A 19,608-nucleotide genomic window follows, 5' to 3' on the forward strand; every position below is an offset into this window, starting at 1 on the left:
TGGGTGTCTCTTAAAATACATTAAAAAGTTGTTATTGCAAGACCCCGTAACTGTGGTGCTTAGGGCATCTGTAACCATATCTTTTTGCATTTTGTGGTTTTATCCTGCAGGTTTTTTCACATACACCTCTGTTCGTGTCCGCTCTGACAGGTAAATGTCACGCTGGCAAAGCTGGGACGAGCAGGTAGGTCTGGCCTGTGCTCGGAGCCACCTTAAAATTTGGCAAGAGAGGAGCCGGGAGAGATTCCTTGACCTCCTGTCTGCACTGGGATCACCGTGATAAAATCCATTGGCAGGAATCCTGCCCAGGCATCATCGCCCATAGTGCAGATCCATGCCACTTCTGTCCTCTCCCTCCACACTGTCCCAGCAAAGGATCTCCTTGGATTTCCCTTTGTAACCACGAAGTCTGAAGTGCAAGCCTGACACAGGTTATCTGCTCGTTAAGTGTTATAATAATGTTTTAACGTGCCTTTCCTGCTTGCCTGAAATACTTGTCTTGGGATTTTTGTCTTGTTTTGTCTGTAGCAATGGCTTCAGGAACAGCATTGATTTATGATGAGGAAATGACCAGTCATAAACTGCTTTGGAATGAGTAAGTCAATAACTTTATTTTTTTCTAATGAATAGATTCTAATTAAGGCTTCTAAGAGAGGTAGCATGTAAATACAATATAATTTTACCTCAGTTTACATGCCATACCTAGACAAGTATCCTATCACTTTCTTCATAAATAGAGACCGTTTCCTCTGTTAGAAAAGCTTTATTGCCACTGTGTATCCGGATGCCTTCATGAGAATCTGCAGCTGCGTTTGACGGGCTGTTGTTCTTCAGCTCATTAGGCCTTAAAAAGACCTGTATAGTTCTAGATATCTGAGTAATCCTCTGAAAAAAAGTACTTTAATAAAATTGCTTATAAAGCTAAAATGTAGAAAAATTGGAGCCTTGGGAAAAAAATATGTGGATATACCAGCTAAAGCTCTTGCAGTAGCTTAGTGGTAATTTCAAGTTTGCCCGGATTAGACATGGGTAAGTCACTTTCCTAAGTGTATCTAAATTAGACCAATATGCTGTGCTCAAAATGGAAGCTCATTGTTGTCTCCTTTCCTAAGCCAACTTTTTCTCTTTCTTCATCCACTGCTTTTCACTTCAGTACAGTTTTGGTGTTTGTGTGTAGTAAGTGTTGGTAGTTTCAGTAGTGAGAGAAGAAAGAGAGAATGATGCTATTGTGTTACTTTCTTCTTTATTTTGGAGCTATGTACTTTTTTCACTTAAGTGTTTATTCTTTTTTATTATTATTATTATTTTTTACTTAGTCCAATTTGTGATATTGAAGTACCAGAAAGACTGTCATCCTCCTATGAGCAGCTTGAACGTTACCATCTTGTGGAAAGATGTGTCCGTGTGCCTGCCAGAGAAGCAAGCGAGGAGGAGATCCTGTTGGTTCACAGGTCTGAAATTTGCTTTCCTCACCTTTCAGATTCATTCAGTGAAATAACAGACCCTCTACCCCCAGATCATAAAAATCTAATCTGAAACTCGGTGACTTCAGAAATTTCAAGGGGGAATAAATGGCGCTGAGTGTAGTGCAGGTGCTGAGGAATGAAACTGCTATTCCATTAAATCCACCTTCTCACTCTTTGAATTCTCCTGAGTTATTGGTGTTGATTTATGCACAGCATGAAAAGTGATTTCTAATAAAAATGGGATAAAGCAGGAGAAAAAAAAGAAAAACCCACAGAATATTGGATATTTCCTTAGAAAAAGAATTTTTTTTTCTCATCTTTCTTCCAAACTTCTCTGAGGCAGTGAACCACACAGAAGAGCTTTGCAGCTGATTTTCAGTGTGTGTGGGAGTTTGGAGGTCATGGCAATGAAGTCCGCCTTGGTGTGATGGTTGTGTGGCGGGCACGTGCCCTGTGTGCTCGTTGTCCCTCCATAGCAGGGAGCAGCCAGGGTGGGTTCCTCTGGAAGGGAAGGGCAGCTGGGAGCAGAGCAGGGTGACAAGGCAGAAAGAATGAGTGGCCTCAGAAACAGTAACAGCAGCCAGTGCAGGTCTCGGGATGGACAAGGTTCAGCCAGGAGTCTGGATTGCCAGACAAGTCCATAAGGACCAGTCTGTGATCAAGCCGGGGTCAGTCCACAGGTCTAGAGGAATGGGGTTTGTGGCCAGGCATGGATGTTGCTGCAGCGCAGCTGCAGGGCAGCCACAAGTGAGAGCTCTGTCTTCAGAACAGCTCCAAAGGAAGGAGGGGAGCCCCTGCCCAGACCTCTTTGCAGAGCTGCTGGGGGGGAGCCTCCCCTGAGGCTTCTAGCTGGTGTTTTCTAGGCTGTCAGCTGCACCGTCTCTAACCTGGTCCCCAACACGCAGCCAGGCTCCCAGGAGGGAGGGATGTCTTGGCTCTTATAACGAGACCGTAGCTTGGTCATTAAGTATGCTTAAAATAATCCAGTTGGCAGAACTGTTTTTCCTTGGAAACTACTTGTTTATCAGAATGTAACTATCAGAATGTAATGTAACAGAATGTAACCCAAATACAAATAAAACTTTGTTTGTTTTTTATGAAAAATATAGTGCTGATAGGGTGTTAGTCTTGATTGCTATTCTCAGTGTAGTTGTCCCTATTAGATGGCTTGGGATCGCTTATTTAACTGAGTATTGTTTTGCTTTTCATGGATAAGCTACAGATAATAATACTTTCTCCTTAGGTTTAAAACTAATAGCTAAACAAAACACTTTCAGATTGTAACAGACATCGAAGTGACAAATACACAACTACTGTGGAAATGTTTTGTATCTGTTCCCAGTTAAACAATGAGGCTGATGGTTCAGCTAGTAATTACAGTCATTCAGCTTCTCCTCATTGTAGTCCTGTTAATTCCTTCCCTTTTTAAGCCACGGATTTGCTTTATTTCCATTAGATGGCAGCAGGATGTCTCATTCTGTGAGTGAAACTCTAGTTGGTTTGGCATTGGTCACCATGGGGAGTACACTGAAGCTCATTTTAACATAAATCCTGTTACATCTTATTAAAATTTGCATTAAACAATAAAGATATATTTACCTAGTTAAATGGTGTATTAATATCTTTCTCTCCTCTGCAGTTCTGAGCACTTGGAAGTTGCCAAAAGCACCCAGGCAATGAATGAAGAAGAACTGAAAAGTGTCTCTGGGAATTATGATGCTTTTTTCTTTCATCCGGTGAGCAAGTTAAAACTTCTCTCTTAAGAGCTTTTGTATTATCGCATCCAGATGGTCCTTTTCCAAGTAGGGGAAAATCGGCAATACATCTTTTGTTGTTTAAATTGGATGTATCGGTGTTATTAGATGTACTGGATGTATTTATACTATTATTGCATCTGTTGCAAGTTTATTATAATGCTGTCACTTAAACTGGTTACGTGTTCTGTCGTCTATTCTCTAACTGTATTATATCAGTATAGCACACTTGCCAAATGTTATCTATTTTTTGCCAGTTAGCCACATCATTGAAGACCATTAGGGACCTGCAAATCTCATTTTGTTAACAGTTGCTCTAAAATTTTGTTTCAGGTAAAGCCTGAAGTCTTGTATTTTTCCTCTATAAGGTTTTGTACCTTATTTATATAGATACAGTCTCATTTCACTAGTCAGATCAGTAAGTCTGTCACGTTTCCTGTGATAGACTTGTGCTCTAGAGAGGCTATTCTTACAAATGACATGATGATCACAGGTAATTCTAGTAGAGCTCACGTTAGAAACTATGCTGTGAAATTCTGCTTTCAGCTACCTGCATACAACTTGTATGTCAGGACAACTTGCTGTTGTGATGCAAAACATGTAGAGTACAAATAGCTTAAAAATAAGCTGGTGAGTGATCGGTGATAATCACAAGACACCACTTTTTTTTTTTTTTTTTAGAGCACCTACCGCTGTGCCAAACTAGCAGTAGGAGCAAGTTTGCAACTGGTGGACTCTGTGATGTCAGGAAAAGTGTGCAATGGAATGGCATTAGTAAGGTAAGAAAATACTGAGATAATCTTTGCTTTTCAACCAGATTTCCTTTTTTTGGGGATAACTATATTTAACTTTGTTTTAGACCTCCAGGTCACCACAGCCAGAGGAATGCAGCAAACGGGTTCTGTTTATTCAACAATGTTGCTATTGCAGCAAAATATGCAAAAAGAAAATATGGTTTACAGAGGTAAGTGCATAGCTGGCTCTGGGGAAGCTTGTCTTAGGCATAGTCAGTGCCATTTAGATACTGCTTGGCATTGTACCATTTTAGAATAACATCTAGAGTGTCTTGGGTGTTGGGGATCTTTTGTGCATGAAAATCAGCTCTGTTCATCTGTTCCTCCCTTAGATTGGAATGCTCTACTTATTTCATTCAGTGTTTTCTTTTACTGATCTATGCAGAATCCTAATTGTTGACTGGGATGTGCACCATGGGCAAGGAACTCAATATATATTTGAAGAGGATCCAAGGTTTGTAAGAGGTTTTGTTTGTTTTTTTCATGTTAGATAGTTATATGTTATTTGTCTTTATATTCTAGATATAGAAATCTTGGAGAATGCATTTCATTCTCTTGGCTATTTTAGCTACTATATCGTGCCTTTCTTTATTTGTTTTCAAACAGGGGAAACGTATCTAACAAAAAATTTTACCTAAGGAGTAGCATAGAATGAGCAATATGACTATCTTAGTTTGTCAGTAAAGAAAATAATTTTAAGCCAGCATTCAAGTAATCTGTCAATTCTGTCTGTTCAGAAACCTCTGTTTATTTAAGTAGTAGTTGGATGAAACCCATTAGTTTTATGTTGCTTTCTGAAAATAGGTTCTTGAAACAAGTTTCTTTTCTGAAAAAGCCTGGAATTTTGTATTTAAAGGAACCCATACAAGAAATTTGTAGCAATTGTCCCAAGTTGATTTTGTTCAGAGAACTAAGGGGGAAGGAGGATTCTGTTTTCAGTCAGTAGGGCCTCCAGTAGGATATGTCAGTCTTGACATTTTCATTAAGATGTGTTTGTTCTGGGTGTCTTTCAGTATTTTATATTTTTCCTGGCATCGCTACGAACATCAGGAATTCTGGCCATCGCTAAAGGAATCCGATTATGATTCTATAGGTTTGGGAAGAGGAAAAGGGAGAAATATAAATTTGCCTTGGAATAAGGTAAGTATTGTGTACAAAAAGACAAACTCAGCCACTTTCTTTCTTATACATCATGTAACACATTTTCTGGAAGGTGCACTGCTTCACTTACTTGACAGGTGTCATGGGGCAGTACATCCTATTCCTGATGCAGAACATCTGCTCAGAAGTATGCCTTGGAAAGACAAAATATTAAGAGAGAAAAAAAAAAAAAAAAAAAAAAACGCAAAACATATATTCTGTTTTCACCAGTATCTTGCCCAGCCATCAAGTTAGAAATAGTTTGAGGTTATGATTACATCCATCATTGCTCAGCAAAGAACTGAAGCTTGTTCTCCAAGAGTGAAAGTGCTGCAAATCCATGTACTTTACTTATATGGGTTTGTTTTACTTGACTTTCTAAAGTTTTTTCGTGTTTATAAGTTTTTCTGTAATGTCTTGAAGAATTTAGAAGTGAACAGGAGGAAATCTGTTATTCCAACAGAAGAATATGATCTTTATTATATTTTACCACTATTATATAATATGTGATTTTTATGTTACTGGTATATTATTTGTGTATATATGTGTATATTTACAATAATATCAAAATAATATTTATTATATATTGTCATATTATGTTTTGCAGGTTGGCATGGGAAATTCAGATTATCTTGCTGCTTTTTTTCATGTCTTGCTTCCAGTGGCTTTTGAGGTAAATTACTTTTGCTTTGTTATTTTAATAACAAAATCACCAGCTACTTCCTAAGTATATTTCAATCAGATACCCTCATATGTTTTGCAGAATTGTAGCACCTACCAGTAATGCAACTAACATGTTATTTCTGCTGGTAGGAATGGTGTCCTCATCAACTGAATAATATTTATGAAATGTTAAAATTTTAGATATTCAATATAAAGATCTGTATCTTCTTCAACAATCTTTGGGTAATCTTTGATTTTATTCAGTTTTATTTTATTCCTGTTTATGGTCTAGTTGAAATACTACGTTTAGCTGTATAGTTGAAACCAAGTACGAAACTGAAGAGAAGACTTAGGAACGGAGACTGAAATCTTTCTGTTTTACAACAGTTTGATCCTGAACTGGTTCTTGTGTCCTCCGGATATGATTCAGGAATTGGAGACCCCGAAGTAAGTAACCTGCCATGGCCTTTGTGCAGTCAGTCACAAATCTGATTGTAAAATACTTCTGCACCTTACATGTCTGGTGATTGTTAGGTGGAATTCACTTTGACCAAACAAGTGTTTGAGTCTTAAGATAATAGGATGAAGCTTGTAAAGACCAGATTATTCCATAGGTATAAGTTATATGTTGGTTTTTTGCACCTTCCTTTAAAGTAGTTGGTTCAGCATTTTTGCTAGATCCATGCTATTGGGGGTAAATATTCCAGTATTCTGGCTTACACCCATGTATTTCAGATTGTCATTTTTTAACCAACGTTCTGAGTCAGGGTTATAGCTCTTTATTAATATTTTTCTTTGCTTTAGGGTCAGATGGATGCCACTCCTGATGTTTTTGCCCATCTTACCCACTTCCTTATGCAGCTAGCTAATGGAAAGCTGTGTGTTATTCTGGAGGTAAGACTGAGAAGGAAGAGTCTTTGCATTGACTTTGTAGACTCTTTGGGGAAGAGCTATATCAGCCAGGCTAGACATGAGAACGACAAACCTCTTAATGTATTGGATTAATAAGCTGCATTATGGATGGTTTTGCAAGAGCGTCTTTCTTTGCTTTAAAAATGTTTAACTTAAGTATGCTCTTACTTGGGAGTGAAGCCTTTACTGATTTTCCCTTGTTTTTTAAATTACAGAACATCTCTTTAAGAACTCTGTTTTAACTACGAAAAAAGTTTCCTCCTTTTGAAATCTGTATTCCAACTTATCCTTTCTGCAGCATGTTAGAAAATACTTTTTCAGGTAAATAGGTTTGTTGGTATAATATCCCTAATGAAGTCTCCAGGAATGCATCCATCCTCTAAGAAACAACTCATTTCTTGATCTCTGCTCCCTTGAACCTTCTTCCTTCATATCTTCTGTCTTCAGCAGGCTACTGTAGGTCCTTCTGTCTCCAAGCTGGAGTTCAAAGAAGCATCCCCTCCCAAAGCCAATGTGTAACTGTTCTGCTGGTAGTGTGCAGGCAGCAGCTTGTCATCTCCAGTCTAGCAGTCTTAACTCTAGTCCTTCAAATTCTGCCAAACCACCAGCTCAGCTGGGCCTTCAAGTGTCAGTCTGTGAAACATTTCCTTTGCGCTGTCCTGTCCACAAGAACTGTTGAAGGTGCCATGTCAGGGATAGGGTTGAGGAAGGGATATATATCCAGGGTTTTCATGGCAAAGTCATGATTTCCAAACTTAATCCAACCATGCTAAAATGAGTTGCATCGTGACACCAACAAAGTTCGTTAAGTTGCCTGCAGCTTACTGTTCCCAGATCGAAAACTATTGACTTAGATGTAATATAATATAGTCTCCATTTCACCATATAATTTTCCATTTCTGTAAATTCATTTATATTTCAAAAGTTTAGCTTTTCACTTACATTTTACAACTCTTTGTTGCTTCTGTGGCACTTCTTTTGTCTAGGGTGGTTACCACTTGAAGTCACTGGCTGAATCAGTCTGCATGACTGTGAAGACTTTGCTTGGAGATCCTGTACCTCAGATAACTGGAGAAATGGCACCTTGCCTAAGGTAAGCCCAGAAAGAATTTTAAAACATTTCAGATATTTATCAAAGAAGCTGAAGATGTATATGCTTCAAATGTTTGGCTGAAACAAGACTTTAATATAATACTTAATCGGATACTATTTTCTGCTTTGGAAAATTTCCATTCCAAAAACGGTCATCCTAGATACAGTTTTGTATATTTTGTTTTCTGTCCCTGTAATTGATTTAAATTACAAGAAGTTCTTGATGGATTGTGATTTTACATTGTTTACAACTGGATCTTTCCAGGGTAACAAGACCACCTCATTGAAGGCTGAGGCCAAGGCAATGCCAGCTAATGGCAGTTGTTTTTGGAAAAGTCTGTAGTTGCAGTGGTTAGTTCTTCAGGTTCCAGCACCACTGCAGCTGCTGTAGCAGAGCACGTGCAGGAGCCAACTGTCCTCTCATCAGCACAAGCTGCTGCTCTGCAGAGCCAGTTTGCATGACCTCCCAAATTAAACTTTGGGCCTGAATTATTTTTGGAGACAGTAAAATTGCATTTGTGCAGTAGCGTGGCTGACCTTGTAAAACATTCTGTACCTTGGGCCTGTATCAGTTCCACTTCTAAACAGTGCCATTCCTGCACCGTCTTCTGCAGATCACCAAGTATCTGATCTTTGGTCTCTCTTCTGTCTCCTGATTTTCCTCAGCAGTAATATCCCTCTTGCATTTTGATGGGTAGAAGGCAGCACCTACTGGTTGACTGTGTTGTTTAAATTAAAACTCAGACCAGCCAGGCAAGCAATGTAGGTGTACACAAGTTGCTGGACAGAGTTGGATTTATCAGCTCTGAAGGAACAATGCTGTTGTTCTGAGCGGTGTGTTTCTGTGTTGCGCTCTTGGTACGTCACGCAGTACCTGTAGCATCATCCCTTTTACTCCTTTATCTCAGTTACTATCCTTGATAGCAGCAATTTGATATTCATCCTATTATATGAGTTCAACTCCTACTTATTACATTATCTCTAAAGAGACAAAATTTGTCCTACATATATAATTTGACCTGTATTAGCGTTGTATGACAGCTAATACACTAGGTCCCTTTGCCACAAACAATAGCAGTAACAGGAAGGAGAGATTTTTACACAGAGAATATCAAGGAATTTGATTTCCTTAGTTTCTGTCCCACTTTCAGTCCGTGCAAACAGATTGTTTTGCTGTTGCAAAGTCTAATTGCTCCTTTGCACTCTGTAGATGAAATCTCTGATAGAGCAAAGGGTAACGGGTGAAATCCTGTCTTTCCTGAAGTCAGGGAGAGGTGGTAATGTCAGGACTTCACTCAACATGTGTAAATGTGCCCCTAAACAGTTACCCCAATGTGTTCAAAAATGTTACTCCCTTTTGTTTTTGCTTTCTCTTATTTGGCATTTTCAGGCAATCTTTCCAAGTGATATCCCCATTGATTCTCAAGCTCTGTTTTTCTGTTCTGCATTTTTGGAATAGGTCAGAGTTGGTTTTCAGAGTTTTTTATGTATGAGAGAGAGTGTTTTATATATATTTTTGTGTGTGTGTGTGTGTATATATATGGGTGAATCATATTTTCAATATTGCTAGTGTTGTTAATTCTGATTCTTTTGTAGTGCTATTGAATCTATTCAAAATGTGAGAGCAGCACATAAGCCCTACTGGAAATGTTTGATGTATGAAGGTAATTATTCTTTTCCTTCAAGCAAATATGATTGGTAAACAGACTGATATTGAAACTCAAAATTATGAAAATTAAAGACACTCTTTAAAAATAATTAAACTACCCGTTCAAATGATCTGTGAAACACTGAAATAGGGTGAGGCTTTATTTGGGGGTAAATACAGAGCTGAGCCATAGTGGTATTGGGTTGACTTATGAATGAAGGTCTTAAACCTCAGACCAAAAAATAGTCCTTGACTCTTTTTTTTTTTTTTGAGTATTCTGTATCTGTGTCAAATCTATGGCCATATCATTTAAGACCTTTGGACTAGCTTAAAATAAATACTTCTGTGCTGGAAGTTGTCAGGAAGGAAGTTGTCAGGAAGAAATCATCTGTATTAAGAAACATTGCACATGGACATAAATATGCACACTGCTAATATAAATGTACACAGTTTTGTTAGTAAATAACTAAACATTAGCACCAGTCAGGAATTAATGCATGTGAAAAATCCTTGTTTTTTCTTTTTTTTTTCTCTCTAGATGCATCTTTTTTACAAAATCTGAGCACTAAATTACAGCTACTAGAGAAGGCTACTACAAATCCCTCCGCAGAGCATGAGTCTAAGATAACCAGTAAAGATGAAGTGGTCAAAGTAGAAAAATTTTTGGAAGTGCACATGAAAAATATTCTATTTCCTGTGCCTCCCATCAAAACAGCAGCAACAATTGAATCTAAAGCTTCAGCACATTTGCTCCCACTCTCGGTTCGTGGGGTGAAAGAAATGGACAAGAATGAAGTTAAAGCTCTTGTCAGGTTGGCTCTTTTTGTCCAGATCTCATGACTTGGAAATGAGAGATTTTTACACAGATTGTCATCTAGTTCTTTCTCTGTTGTGGTCTTTTTTTTTTTTTTTTTTTTTTTTTTTTTTTTTTTTTTTTTTTTTTTTCTTTTTTTTTTTTTTTTTTTTTTTTTTGGTCTTGGTTTATTTAATGCTATCCAGAATGTCTTTCTCTTGAAAAATAACAAATTGATGTTGATTACCATTCATATTCTTAAAGCCCTTTGTAAAAAAGGTCATAATGTCTTAAAAAAAAAGGGCAATTTCAAGGGTTAAATGCTTGGACTTTAAGGGTGAAGGATTTCACCCATGAAGTCCAAGTATTTCTATTTAGAGAAAGGTTTTGTTGAGAAGGTCTCTTAAAGCGATAGCAGGGCTTTAAGATGAAAACACACAATCACAGAATGGTTGAGGTTGGAAGGGACCTCTAGAGATCATCTAGTCCAACCCCCCTGCTCTGGCAGGGACACCCAGAGCACAGGGCACAGGGCGGCATCCAGGCGGGTTTGGAAGATCTCCAGAGAAGGAGACTCCACAACCTCCCTGGGCAGCCTGTGCCAGGGCTCTGTCACCCTCACAGCAAAGAAGTTCTTCCTCATACAGAGATGGAATATCCTTTGTTTCAACTTGTATCCATTGCCCCTTGTCCTGTCACTGGCCACCACTGAGAAGAGTTTGGCTCTTTCCTCCCTATATTCTCCCCTCGGGTACTTAGACACATTGATCAGGTCCCACCTCAGTCTTCTCCCACCCTGGCTAAACAGGCCCAGCTCACTCGGTCTTTCCTCATACGATAGATGCTCCATCCCCTTAATCATCTTTGTTGCTCTCCACTTGACCCTCTCTAGAAGCTCCACGTCCCTCTTATACTGAGGAGCCCAGAACTGTCTCCAGTACTCCAGGTGCGGCCTCACCAGAGGTGAGCAGAGGGGCAGGATCCCCTCCCTTGACCTGCCGGCAACACTTCTCCTGATACAGCCAGGATCCCATTGGCCTTCTTGGCCACAAGGGCACACTGCTGCTTCATAGTTAATTTGGCGTCAGCCAGGACTCCCAGGTCCCTCTCTGTGGAGCTACTCTCCAGCAGGTCGACCCCTGATCAGCACTGATGCCTGGGGTTATTCCTCCCCAGGTGCAGGACCCTGCACTTGTCCTTGTTGAACCTTATAAGGTTCCTCTCTGCCCAGCCCACTAACCTGCCTAGGTCCCTCTGACACCCAATCTGCTCTGATCTGAGAAGCTCCACTTTTGGCTTAAAAGTCCAATTCTGCTAGAAAATCTATTTCCTGAATATATTTGGATCTTATATTTTCTTTCCAGTGCAGAATGGAAACAGGTTTAGAGAGTTGAGAAATGTCTGTGTAGAGCATTGTCATCTTCCACCTAGAGTTGTCTTCAAGAATGTGCAGCACACAAAACAGTACTGTTGTAAAATACTATGACACTATCTTCCTCAAAAGTATTGGAATTTTGTCCTTAACCTATTTTTTCTTCTTTTAATATATTTTACAGTGCCTTTTATGGAGACCTTGTGAAACAGGATGAAACTTTGCTTTCTCTTGGGAGTATGTTGGCTGTCCTAGATAAAATACTTATGAAGCAGGTGAGAATAACGTGCTTTGATCTTTTCGGGTGTTGCTTTCTTCTTATTTCTGCTTCTGCTCTTTTCTCATCAATATATCAGTTATTACGTCATTCACAACCCTGCCACTCTTAGCCAGATTGTTCGTAGTTACAAGGGTGAGTATGTAAGGTCAGAAACCATTCAGGAATAGTTGTTGACTCTGAGGTACTTTCTGGTTATTTTCGAGCAAGATACTGCCTTGCTTTTCTGCAGCCTCAGCAGATGAGACAGTAAGAACCCTTCATCACCTTTAGATATAGAGGTGAGCCAGGTATTCTGTCTTGGAGTTGAGGGGAGCAGGAGGCTTTTTTGCCAGCAGAACATTAAGCAGCAGCAAGAAATTTGAGCAGGAAATGTCCCATTCTGTCCTGGTGCTCCGAGATTGCCCTTAGGAGAAAGTTAAGCATTGGTCTTCATTAACGCTGCCAAGCTATGTGAAGCTGTCCCCACCTACTATTATATGGAAAGTTTACTTGGAGCTGATGTTTTCTCTCCCTCTTTATTGACTTATTGAAGGTGCAGTTTGGTGTTGTTTGAAACACCACTGTATATTATAAATGCAGTAACTTAAATCCAGCTTTTTGACTCTTACAGGGTGAGGAGCGCAGAGGAGATAGACTTCGAGGGTGTGAGTTTGGAAAAGGGGCAAACAAAAAAAACCACAAGCAAATACAAGTATATGAGATCCTTATAAATCAGTATTGACATTTGCATGAAAAGCCCTCTAAAAGTATCAAGTTTGTGAGGAAGAGTCACTATCAGAATGGCCCCTTGCTTGTAACCTTGCTTGCTTCTCCTACCTTGCTTGTAACCTCCTACCTATTGCTGGTAGCCACCTCTGTAGACTTTAGGGAAAATTTCCTTTCTTTTTCTCTATTTTTTTTTTCTTGCTAACATTTATTAGCTTTAAATACTGAATATAGCTCTAGGAAATTCAGTAAATATTTTTAAAAGATGATAACTGCTGAAAAAGAAATAGAACTTGTAATGAGCTGCAGAAGCTAAGCTGAGCTTTTTATGTTGACAGAGAGGGGAAGGGAGCACCTAGTTCAAAGAATCCCAGAGAACAAACAAACACCTGAAGGCAGAATGAGTTTTACTGACATTTGTGTTTGCTAGGAAAGAACCACTTGTCATAGTTAAAGGGAGAGTCAGAATTACGTTATCAGAAAGAACCTTCTTGTAAGAGTATGGTTTCTTGTGGTGCACCTTGCCTACTGGTACACGAACATATAGCTGATCTACAGATTACTGAGGGATCCAGTAAAGATGAACTTCCCTTGGAGAAGCTTTTCCAACAGTTGCCTTTTGACATAAAACACTTTTGAAGTAAGTTGCCAAATAGAAGATTTTTTGGCATAACAATCAAATACAGCTTTCTTGTAGAAAATAAATTGTTAACTTTTTAAAATCTTACTGTATTGCACCTTTCATGCAGCTTTAGTTTTGTTTGAATCATACCTATATATAAACATTATATAGACATGTATAGATTATTATAGATTATTATAATATATATATCTAATAATCTATAGATAGTATAGGTTATTATAGAACATATATTATATATGAACAATATAGAAACATTAGTTATAAATTAAAATGGCATGATAATGTGCAGCATTAATCATTCCTGAATAAAAAATGTATTTTATAGGCATGCAATGGAATTGCAGAATCGCCTGCAGCTTCCGTGTCTGCTGCTGTTGCACTAAGACATTCTGTTCGTTTTGGATTTCAAAGGTGATTTTCTCTTTTGCATTTGAAGCCCCTTGACAAAATGTAAAAATATGATAAAAGTGTCTAAACTATTGCAAGCTGTCTTTGAAAAACTTCATTTTTAAACAAATAGCACCCTGAAAGGCATAGCATTTTCATATTTAATTGAGTCCATATTGTCTATAATGCCAAAAGTCTTTGCCTTACCAAGGGGAAACACCTTTAAGGATGATTGCTGTGCCAGCCCAGGCTTTCTGTGTTGCATTTTCTGTTTTCCCTTTAGACTTTCTCTCCCGCAGTGTCTGACAGGAGAGAAGGCATTTGCTTGAGCTGTCCTGAATATATTTTCTTTATATTTCCCATGGACCGATTGGAGAAAAGATTTCCTCTTTTGATGCAACTAATTTACATGCAAAGTCCTTTAAAAATAGCACTAATTAAAAGGAAAAAGAAAAAAAGAGACAAAACTCATAGCTGCATTTACACAAGGTTTTATTTTGTGTTCTGCAGAGTGCTCTGCATATTTGTTGGAGACATGGAAATCATACCAAATACAGAGGATGGGTAAGGTTTCTCTTTTGGTCAGGACATCAGATTCCCAAATGCTTTATAACTGTTCCTAAGTATCTAGATATATGATGAAACGCATTGATGAATCGCTTATGTTTATTGAAGTTTTATTATTTTTAACATGAGACACAATACAAAATATTCCCAAATACATCTCTAAAGTCAAACCTCTATTTATAAGTGTCACTTCATGATTTTAGTGGTAGGTTTAAATTATTATCCTTTTATAACAACTGAAATTTAGATTGTTACTGAGTGTGTAAGTAATGCATTGGCAATATTCAAAAAGAAATTTAAAATGTCAAGAAAAGATGGAAAGAAAGTATACATTATGTAAAAATCACTGGTAAAAATGAAATTGCATATGAAGAAAATGAAATCATAATTATATTAATACAGATATACAAAGTGTAATCTGTATCTATCCACTTGTGAATCACAGGACAGGATTTGTTCTTACTCAGAGTTAAGTGAATTTTTATGAGTGATTGGATATACACTGGAAAGAAACAAAGATAGAAATATGAAGGAATGGACCAGGCTGGAACTTAACACATTGTTCCCCATCCATCCCCAATTCACCTTGTCAAGGAAGTGGACAGAAATACAAGATTTTGGTGCAAGAAGCTGTAGCTTCTCACTGTGTCCCAAAGTCCTGATGTGTTTCAGAGAATGTCGTACTGCTGATGTTGAGTTCTTCATTCAAAGTTACCTTTATTTATCTCTACCCTTCTTAGCTCCCTTAGAAGTGACTTGTCTGTAATCTTCAATACTTTTTTCTTGAATATTAAAAAAGAGAGATTTGAATTTTAATTGGCCTCAATGTCATCACATGTAATTATGTAAACTTTTCTACTATTGAGATATGAGCTAGTATTTAAAGAATGACATAAGGAGCTTTTTTAAAATGTTATTGGTTAAATACTGGGATGTGCTTTTTATTTACAGAAGAATCCTCGTGATACATGTTTGTGAGAAACAAAAATCTGAAAAGACCAACTCCAAACACTATATCTCCCTGAACTGGAAGGAGGTGAGGTTCATTTTCATAAAGCTAAAACTGTTTTTTAAACAGAATTAGTAGAATATATTTACAGATTTGTGAGATGACACTTAGAATTATATCCCTTATTGGAATTTGAACACTTGGAAACATTTCATTTTTGCCCTCTCTTGTGCTTCTCACAAGTCTTTAGCCTGTGTTAGAATACATAGGTTTGAAAACTTCAGTAGCTGCAACTTCTCACATTCAAGAAGGCAAAATCACAGTGTGAAGAGAATGAGGAGGAGATGACTATTCAGCATTGAATAAAGCTGCATTCGTAATAGATTGTTCTAAAAAACAGATCAGTATCCTGTTTCCTAGGTGAAATGCAAGTTTATTGAGGCTCACCTCTATTTAGCATTTGTGCTAAACTATTTTTCATTTTTGTTAAAGGGTGCTGAAGGCAATGATTTCTTTTCTGCTGTTTTTGGATTCATTCTTCCCGTAGCATATAGTTATCAAGCCAATTTAACAATAATAGCTGTTGGACCAAACAGGAGCCTTGGAACAAATGGGATTTCTTTGCTCTTTGGTTCACTGCGAGGACTGGCTGAGTCTCGAATCCTTGCAGTGATTGAGGTAAGGAATGGCACTAAGCTGTGATCATTCAAGCTGAACAGCAGCCTGTGTGGCAAGGAACTGCACAGCACTGCCTAGTAGAAAATACTGCCTGTATCTACATTGCCTGTGGTACCTCTGAATTAATGACACAGATAGCCCAAGCTTCCCTGCCCTGGTGGGATTCCACAGCTCGGGATTCTCTTAGGAAAATGAGCACTTACTCTTACATGTTATGGTGTCTTTTCATTGAATGTGACTGCAGCACTTTGTTCTCTTTATCCTAAAACACTAGATTTCCTCTCTGTCCCATGCTGTGCTCTGTCACACACAACTAGCATCATGAAAAAGAATAAAGTTAGACGTATTCTGTGAAGAAATAACTGAAATACAAAGTTTTATATTGATACTATTGGGGTAACCCCATAACAAGATCTTCTAATGCATGTGTGCTTTGTTTTTTAGAATAACTGAAAATTCACTTTCATACATTTAAAATATAGTCTTACATTCTTCAAAATAATTGTTAACATTCTTCATATAATATGGATGCTTCAAAAGAAAAAAATCTGTAAGAAATGATTTAAACTGAAGCCAAATGTACCACCGTAAACTCTGCTGGAAGCAAACAAGCTCCATTCTTTCCTTCCCTCCCTTTCTGACATTTCCTACTGTTAATCCAGGAGTATTTCTTTACCTTCATTTTTAGAAGGAAAAAAATAAGATGCTTTCTCTATTTGAAAAAAAAAATATTTAAAATTATTTTTTCAGAAGCACATTTTCATTGAAAATTCAAACATTGCTTGTTCTTGCTGCTAATATTACAAATTTCATTAAAAAACATGTTTAAAAATATTTTATGTAGTACCTAAATAAAGAATATTTTGATCCTATTTTTTTTTCTACTGCAATAGAACACAGACATAAATCTAATGCCAACTGTAGCTAAAGCCTTAGCGGGTGATTCTACGCCTGACTTTGGAGTCTATGCACCGCCTAGCCAAGAAAAAGTACATACAATAAAATTATTAAGGGACCAGTTTCAGCAGGAATGGAAAATGCTTCAGTGTTCAGGTAAGTCATCTCTTTATCTTTATTACTCATACACATACATTTTTGAGATGATAAAATACAGCTAAATTCAATAACATTAAAGTCAGTGGGAGTTCTACACTGATCTATTGTGAACAGGGTGAAACTTTAAATCCAGTGGATTCTGCCCCTTGAACCAGAAAGCACCAAACTAACACAATAGCTATTCTCTAAGGAACTTTCATTATTGTTATTCCAATACTTAAGATTATTTGTTTGGAAGTGAAACAACCAAAAATATTTTAAGGAATCATTGTAAGATATATGCTCATTCTGATTGTTAACTTGTTTTCTGAATGTAGCTCAAAATCACCTAAACTTTTAATGTATTGAACTAGATTCCAGGAATTGGACATAATTCATTAGTGATTACTCTTGCTTCATTCCTACGTAGTTGAGGATCAGGTAGTCTATCTGCATAGGAATCAGATTAAGCAGGTGTAAATGTTTTGAACTATACTTACTAGATATATTGCTCTATTGAATAACTTAGTTTTTTAGCAAGAATACCATTGGTAAATGAAGGTGCATTTGCCTCTCTGAAATAACACGGCCCTCTGTTTTGGGAGAGATGGTCAACAGCTGTAGTCTCATTTGGAGGAAAATGTATTTAAGGGTTTGGGAAGTGGTGTCTGAGCTTGATAACTAACTTTTTTTTTTAAATGCTCTTCTTTTTTAGTGAAGAATGAGATTTCAGGAAATTGACTTCACAATCATTTTACACGGCAGGAACAGAAAATGTGTTGCTATTTGGTTTGCTTTTTTAATCAGTAAAAGGATGGTTGATCTGTAGCCAAAACAAGAGCCGTTAACTGTTGTTTCATCTTTTTAAGATATGCAAAATCCATATTTTCCTCTCTATATCTAAGGAATTGTACATGCAAATTCTGTATTGACACCAGTCATGCAAGAATGACTCTTGAAAGCCTGCTCCTGTGCCTTCATTACTGCACACTGGGACCGATGTTATCTATGACTGGTGAGGATTGTATATACAGTAGCCTGACTACCTGCAAACAGAAGTAATCTGGAAGACAGGAATCCGAAATGGGCAGTTATAATATCCAAATATTTTTAAACTGTTCATGCTTGCACTGCTGCCACTGCTACTCTTTGGCAGCAGATCCTGCAGACTAATGATGATCTTTTTTTCTGATGTAAAGAATTATCCTAATGTGGACTTTTTTTCTTATTTTTTTCAGAACTTGAGAGGAAAAAGATAAAAATATTTTGCATACATATAAGTTGCAAATATATAATTGAATAAAGCAATGAAAAGATTAAAATAACATACATGCAAGAGCCATTTTAGTGCTTGTTTTTCTTTATTAAATCTATTTAAGAAGGAAGATGTTCCTAATTTCAGAAAATTCCAGATTTAACATCCCCTTGTTAGCAGTTTCTTCTTTAATAGCAGCAATCTTCTTTACCTTGTTTCATTTCTTCACCTGTGAAAAGTAAGATAGCTCCCCTCTGAGATGTAAATAGGTCACATCTATGTGAAGCACTTTAAAATGCAAAAGCTCTGCAGAAGTAGGGAGCAGTGTTACTAAATGCAGCATTAAAAGAACTACATTCTGACACAAGGTTGGTGTGCTTCAGCTTTGGCAGGATCTTTAGAAGAAATAGTTGGTAGCCTGAAAAGCCTGGATTTGTTGTTGCACATTTGAGTAACAGTTTGTATGGAAGCAGTTACCCCACTGCCCTTCCCAGGTTCCAGCAGCCGGATCAAAGGCTGGTGGAAGTCTGCCCGCCACATTTATTTTTATTTATTTGGGAAACATAGCTCCTCTGTGCGCTGTAAATTGCTGTGGCTAAGGGCCTTAATTCTCCCCTCTTTCAGACATGAAATTTCTGTACAATGACAGCAGATTTGGGAAGCGCCCAGAGCTGCCCTGCTACCAGCCGTAACCATCCTGAAGCAGTGGCCGTAGCTTGCGTCTCTGGTGCTCGTTTTGAAGGACACTTCTGTGACTTAAAAATTGGTTAAGCACATTTCCATGGGTTTTCCACAACTGCGAGTGGTGGCAGTGGGATCATAGTTTGAATGCTGTAATTAATACTATTGCTGTATTCAAAATATGTTTTATAGTGTTTATTTGAATACTTCAGTCATTTCTCATGTTGCCTTTTTTTCATATCTGTGCCAAATGCTACTCTTCTGGTTCACACTAACTTTCAGTTGGTGGTGGCTGGGAAATGGCTTCTATTTTGAAATCTATCCCCAAAGAGAGTAAAAGTTGTAGCAAATATTTTTCTGCAGTTTTTATTATTATTATTATTATTTATTAGTTTTATTTATTTTCCATCAGCTGCAGCAGGTACAATAAACGTGGTTAGTGTCTTCATGGCAATAGCATGTTTATTATATAATACACTACCGAGATTTTATAATACTATATAGTGTGTATATATATATCTGCATGCGGCGCTCAGCTACACTGCAAGTAGCTGTTTTTATATGTATAACACTTACATAACACTATATTTTTGCTATTGTTAACATACTATATATTAGTATGGTTTTATATTATTATATGTATGTTATATGTATTATATAAAACTATATTATATATAGTTTTATATAAGTATTAAACATATAGATATATCTTAGACATCTCGCACTGCAGCTGGCCGCGCCGCGCAGCTCCCCGTTCAGGGCGGGGACAAGATGGCGGGCGGCGCGGGGCGGGG

General features: G+C 37.6%; 1 protein-coding gene across 5 annotated transcripts; it reads left to right on the forward strand.

Annotated features, from left to right (window-relative positions):
• Positions 1-114: 114 nt before the first annotated feature.
• On the forward strand, positions 115-18,082 carry HDAC10 (histone deacetylase 10). Of its 5 annotated transcripts, XM_026053827.1 has the most exons (21): positions 115-150; positions 529-595; positions 1,317-1,451; positions 3,106-3,202; positions 3,902-3,999; positions 4,080-4,184; positions 4,400-4,468; positions 5,028-5,154; positions 5,762-5,827; positions 6,205-6,264; positions 6,622-6,711; positions 7,716-7,822; positions 9,418-9,485; positions 10,008-10,281; positions 11,819-11,909; positions 13,588-13,673; positions 14,160-14,213; positions 15,168-15,252; positions 15,658-15,843; positions 16,737-16,896; positions 17,594-18,082. In XM_026053827.1, the coding sequence occupies exons 2-21, from the start codon at positions 531-533 to the stop codon at positions 17,617-17,619; spliced, it is 2,049 nt and encodes a 682-aa protein (XP_025909612.1). In that variant the 5' UTR covers positions 115-150; positions 529-530; the 3' UTR covers positions 17,620-18,082. The 5 variants fall into 5 exon arrangements, with proteins under 5 accessions (XP_025909612.1, XP_025909610.1, XP_025909615.1 ...); XM_026053825.1 differs by lacking the exon at positions 17,594-18,082 and having other exon boundaries at positions 16,737-16,972; XM_026053826.1 differs by lacking the exon at positions 17,594-18,082 and having other exon boundaries at positions 120-184; positions 16,737-16,972.
• The last annotated feature ends 1,526 nt before the right edge of the window (positions 18,083-19,608 follow it).

The sequence above is a fragment of the Nothoprocta perdicaria genome, unplaced genomic scaffold (genome assembly GCF_003342845.1).
Source record: "Nothoprocta perdicaria isolate Ctin4 unplaced genomic scaffold, notPer1 scaffold_119, whole genome shotgun sequence".
Classification (NCBI taxonomy): Eukaryota; Metazoa; Chordata; class Aves; order Tinamiformes; family Tinamidae; genus Nothoprocta; species Nothoprocta perdicaria.

Coding starts and splice junctions, on each gene's coding strand:
- HDAC10 (XM_026053825.1), top strand. CDS start 531: ATGGCTTCAGGAACAGCATTGATTTATGATGAGGAAATGACCAGTCAT. Junction 5,828..6,204: donor TGCTTCCAGTGGCTTTTGAG/GTAAATTACTTT, acceptor GTTTTACAACAG/TTTGATCCTGAACTGGTTCT. Junction 9,486..10,007: donor GAAATGTTTGATGTATGAAG/GTAATTATTCTT, acceptor TTTTCTCTCTAG/ATGCATCTTTTTTACAAAAT.